Source organism: Sycon ciliatum, chromosome 12 (assembly GCF_964019385.1).
Source record: "Sycon ciliatum chromosome 12, ocSycCili1.1, whole genome shotgun sequence".
In the NCBI taxonomy this organism is placed as follows: domain Eukaryota; kingdom Metazoa; phylum Porifera; class Calcarea; order Leucosolenida; family Sycettidae; genus Sycon; species Sycon ciliatum.
Window position 1 is genome coordinate 368,026 of NC_088654.1, and position 5,499 is coordinate 373,524.

General features: G+C 49.6%; 1 protein-coding gene across 1 annotated transcript; it reads right to left on the bottom strand.

Annotated features, from left to right (window-relative positions):
- Nucleotides 1–3,116: 3,116 nt before the first annotated feature.
- Nucleotides 3,117–5,072, bottom strand: LOC135828691 (zinc finger BED domain-containing protein 4-like). The gene has a single exon (XM_065341112.1). The coding sequence runs from the start codon at nt 5,070–5,072 to the stop codon at nt 3,117–3,119; it is 1,956 nt and encodes a 651-aa protein (XP_065197184.1).
- Nucleotides 5,073–5,499: the final 427 nt, after the last annotated feature.

Genomic DNA, 5,499 nt, shown 5'->3' on the forward strand with positions numbered 1-5,499 from the left:
AACGTTATGTTGTAACGGTATTATCGTAAGGGGGAAAATACCGTGATTTGGGTTCGACCTTTAGCAAGAGGAACGCTATTTTTAGTACGCTTTTGCCACGAGAATAGCTTTGATTTCGGGCGGGTACAACCATTTTTGTCACCATATACGCGATACAAGGTGAAATGCGTACGGACTATGCAATATGCAATATTTTGGTCACAACGATAAATCACCCCCATAGCGTTTTTACGCTGCAGCTTCAACGCTATTTGGGTGATCAAGGTACGAGTACCGTAAAAATAGCGTTACCGTTGTTTGCTAGGGGTGTCTAATGTTTCACTTTTTCCCCTTTTGCGTTCTCTCTGCTTTTTTTTAATGTTGTCCGCATGCTACATTTGAGTGCTAATTCTCACTGTTTTATATTTGATATTCACTGGTTTGAGGGAAAGACACAAACGGTAAAAGTCTGAAGAAGAAAAATTGACTGTCGCCACCAGGACTCGAACCAGGGACCCTCGCTTGTAGCCAGCGATGCTCTTACTACTGAGCTATGGTGTCGTCTTCATCCCAGCAGAGGCCGTTCAACATTTTCTTCAGACTTCGAAACTCACACTTCCTGTGAACCAACACAGGCGGGTGGGAAGCAGCCCTCACTGTAACTCGTGTTTTGTATTTGGTATTGTTCACCCTCCTGCACATAGTCTGGTGTATTTGGTATTCGTTGTGAACCCTCTGGTTCTCTTAAGTGTCAGGAACGAACAACCCCACACGGCACGAGGACAACTCTTTTCCTTTACACAGTATATTTCACTTCATCGAATAATTAACAATGAACAATGCATGAATGAATGAATGAAACAATGAATAACTAACACTAAAACCACCAGGTAGTTATAGCGTGAAAATGACAGCGTATATGAGAAAAGCATACGCATACAACATACAACTACAGCGCACACAGCAAACCGCACATAGCACCTGTAGCGTATACCACGTCGTAAACATCAGCAGTATGGCGGAGTCGGGATACAGCTGCATTGAAACGAACACAATGTCACAAGCGAGAAGGCATTTCACTCTCGAGAACTTGTTGTTTCACAACATTTTCCCCACCAAAGGGCTTCTCACCGCCGTACAACAACTCACAAGTCAAACGATTTGGGGCTTACTACGCGTCATCTGCTGCTGCGGTGGTGGCCATGGTAGAATATCACTAATGCCCACCACTTCAGCCAACTCGATTTTGCGAAGCTTGCCGCTGTGGGCTGTTGCTCAGGACACTGTCACCGATCCACTTTGATATGGGGCGGATGCTGGACCAGACAACACACAACCGATAATATCACCAAGCTTGCCGATCTGGGCTGTCACACACGACACGGTCACCGGTACACTGCTTCGACCCGGGGCGGGCGCGGAACCCGAGAACACACATCCGATCTCTGTGTTCCACACAGTCTCGCCGTTGACCTCTTCCGTGCTAACCAGTATCGCCCTTCTCGTTTCCTTATCTTCTACGCCTTGCGCCTCTACGTCTTGTGCCTCTAACTCTTGCGCCTCTACGTCTTGCGCCTCTACGTCTTGCGCCTCTACGTCTTGCGCCTCTACGTCTTGCGCCTCTACGTCTTGCGCCTCTACGTCTTGCGCCTCTACGTCTTGCGCCTCTACGTCTTGCGCCTCTACGTCTTGCGCCTCTACGTCTTGCGCCTCTACGTCTTGCGCCTCTACGTCTGGCGCCTCTACGTCTTGCGCCTCTACGTCTTGCGCCTCTACGTCTTGCGCCTCTACGTCTTGCGCCTCTACGTCTTGCGCCTCTACGTCTTGCGAAGTCGTTCGGCCGAGACTCCAGCTGCTTCTGAGCCTCTCCGACCGATGTCGCCATGCACTGTACCGACGCAGTGGGCCTTGGATCCGATCCTCCCACTGGCTTCAAATGCTCTTCTGACCGCTGCTTGTCTGTAAGCAAAGTCTTACACGCCTTGTCCGGCGTCCTTCTGGGCAAGCAAATTTCGCTTTGCTTCCTCATAATATGTACTAACGGCAATGCGCTCGTCCTTCTTCTTGAGCTTTTCATTAAACTCTGTGCGGAGCGCACCCTCTTGCCATCTAACACTGCGCTCTTCAAACCCCTCGCTCTGTCGGAGCCTCTTCTCCACGTATTCTCTCAACCTATCGCCTTTAAATCCATACCGAATTCCGTTAGCGATAAAGCTGGCTTCAATGATCCATAGTTCCTGTGCCATGCTCGCTTCGTATCCTGGCGTGGTCGCCAAATGTTGTAAACCCTCTGGTTCTCTAAAGTGTCAGGAACGAACAACCCCACACGGCACGAGGACAACTCTTTTCCTTTACACAGTATATTTCACTTCATCGAATAATTAACAATGAACAATGAATGAATGAAGCAATGAATAACTAACACTAAAACCACCAGGTAGTTATAGCGTGAAAATGACAGCGTATATGAGAAAAGCATGCGCATACAACATACAACTACGGCGCACACAGCAAACCGCGCATAGCGCCTGTAGCGTATACCACGTCGTAAACATCAGCGGTACGGCGGAGTCGGGATACAGCTGCATTGAAACGAACTAGGGGTCAAACGGGTGTACCTTCAACTAACGAACGAGTAATTTTCTTTAACGGGTGGGTTAACGGGTACCCTTTAGCAGCCATGTTTAATTTTTGAGCAATTTTCACATAAATCAATATTTTTATTAGTGGTGAAACGAATACCAGAATGTACTATTCGAATATTCTAAACTGTAACGAACGAACGAACGAATATTCTATTACTCCAATGGACATGCAGCACATAAAATTGCCTGTGATAAAATGAGGATTTATAAAACAACCGTGACTCAATATTGTTCATAAATTATAGTAATATATTATTTCAAAATAATTTCAATAAGTTATAGAAAAATGCAATTCTCCTGGAGCTTCAAACTTACTGATTGCTTGAACAATTTTCAATGGCAACAAAGTCTGGAAAATCAATCAAGGAAAATGAATGCCAAGAATACTACACAAGACAGAGAGAGAGAGACGCACGCACACGCACACACACACAGAAAGAGATATATGAGTATAGAGACTCATTAGAGAGAGATAATCTCTTGGTGATCAAGTTACAGAGACGGCAGCTGCAGAGGGAGCTCATCGTCCAGCACAACATCCAGAGCAACAGGAGCTTCCTCGGTCACGGGCGCACGGAACTCAGGCGGGACAGCATGGCTGGTGTGCACCTTCAGCGACTTGTTCTGCTGGAGGAAGATCAGGGCGTCTACGCTCTCTTCCGAGAGACCAGCACGACGCTTGCTGACGATGTGGCCGGCAGCCGAGAACACTCTCTCGGAAGGAACGGAAGTTGCCGGCACACACAAAATAGCCTTGGCGACCTTCGCAAGGTGTGGCAGCCGGTCCTCATTGACACACCACCACTTCAGTGGATTAGTAGCTGGAGGTGCGGTTGTTTCGCTGAAATACACCTCCAGCTCCCTCTCCACTCCAGCACTGTACGAGACCTCCTCCACTGTGGCAGCTCCGAAGAACAAATCCAAATCCTGAGGAGTACGCTTTGGTGCTGGTTCGGCTGCTGTTGCCGCCTCCTGGCCGTCAGCTATGCAGCGTTGCAGAAGCTCCAGCTTTACTGCTTTCCGGCCCGCATCGTCCAGGAATGCCAAGGAGCGCGAGCGTGGGTCTAGCGCTGCTGCCGACACGTGCATCCTGGACAAGTCTACAGGGTCCAGGTGAAACTTGTTTGCAAGCTCAGAAGCAAGCTTGTGACACAGCTGAGCGATCGCAGCTTCACCATTGGCTGCCGCCTTGCCCGCATCTGCTAGCGCCATGGTGTGCAGAGACATGACGACTGGCATCACACATGAGATAGTCAGATATTTCTGACCACTCAGAAGGCGCGTCGCTTTTTCCGAAGGAGCTAAGACCTCCATGAGTTGCTCAGCAGTAGCCCAACGCTTCTCTTTCAAGAGCAATGCCCTATGGTCAGCCTTGGGCGTCTTGGCAGTGTCCACCAGAACAGAGGTCACGTGAGGCCTTAGCTCCAGCAAGCGTCGCAACATATAATACATGCTGTTCCACCCGGTTGTGACGTCCTGCATCAGGCGGAGTGGCTGCTGGAGGGTAAGCTTGTTCTCCTTAGCATGGCTCACTTGCTGGGCGTTTAGCTGAGCAGTTGCGTGGGAGCTGTGGTGGAAATGCCCCACAAGACGTCGACCCTCAGCTAGAAGCTTCTGCACTGGCTTGCTGCTGTCCAGCGCATGGCGCAAGCACGTCTGCAGCATGTGTGCAGCACACACAACACCCTGGACATCACTATCACTATCAGCTTGAAGCAGTGTGCTGGCAGCAACCATGTTCCGAGCCTCGTCGTGCACAATGGCCACTACCTTCTCACTTATGCCGAACTCCTCAACAATTTCTTTCAACTGTGCAGCGATGTTTACTGCTGTGTGCCTGTCGTCCAAAGGCCGCGTCGCTAACACAACACTCTGTAAGTCCCAGTTGTCGTCGAGGAAATGGGCGGTGAACGTCGAGTACGACCGGACTGCTTTTGATGTCCAGCCATCGGTCGTCACTGCCACACGACGAGCAGACTTCATCATGGCCTTCACTTCCTCCTTGCCATCGGAGTGTTTGCGCTTGACGACGGAGGCAATATGAGTTCGACTGGGGACGTTGAAGCTGGGCTCCATGAAACGAAGCAACCGCTTGAGCCCGTCGTCGTTTACAATGTTCAAAGGACGCATGTCCGTGGTGATCCAATCCACAAGCAGCTGCGTCAAGGCTTCAGCATCCGCCCCACTGCAAGGTTTGGTGGCTCTAGCTCGAGAAAGAACAAACTTGTCTATCGCACCAGATTTCTGAACTTTGGAAGCGGGTTCATTGGAAGCGACAACGGACGGATGTGCCGACTTCAAGTGAGCAAGCAAATTACTCGTAGTCCCTCCGTTGTATATGAAACTTTTTTTGCACAACTTGCAGCTGGCCTCTGGCTTATCTCCACTTTTCTCAAAGTGATCCCATACTTTGGAGCGGGAGGCTCGACTAAACACAACTTTCGACATGATGAAAACTCTCCGCGACCGACGGCTGACAAAACACAACTACTTCTTTGCACAAGCAAGAGCTGACCACGGAAGTGCAGAGCGACAAGCGGTCTTTTTGTACACGTTCAGTTCACCGCGCGAGTATGATGGAGTGCTAGTACAGAGAGTACAGTATCAGTAGTGACACGCGCGCGGCTCTTCAACGGCATCTGATCCGTACAAGGTGAGCGTGTGCACTGTACAGACTCAGTACAGTAGTGTGTGCAACAGTAGTAACTGTAGCGAACCACGGCCACATAGATCTACATGAGCGGTTCGCGTACGCTACAGTTCAGAGTGCAATCATTGTGTACGTGAAAATGCATCTGCAGGCCTCACTTGACTCCGTTTAGCACGAAACACCGTACACTCGAGTTCGAAACGAATATTCGTTCGCGTTGGCATT

Excerpts from the sequence above, each read along its gene's own strand:
- LOC135828691 (XM_065341112.1), bottom strand. The coding sequence starts at position 5,072 with ATGTCGAAAGTTGTGTTTAGTCGAGCCTCCCGCTCCAAAGTATGGGAT.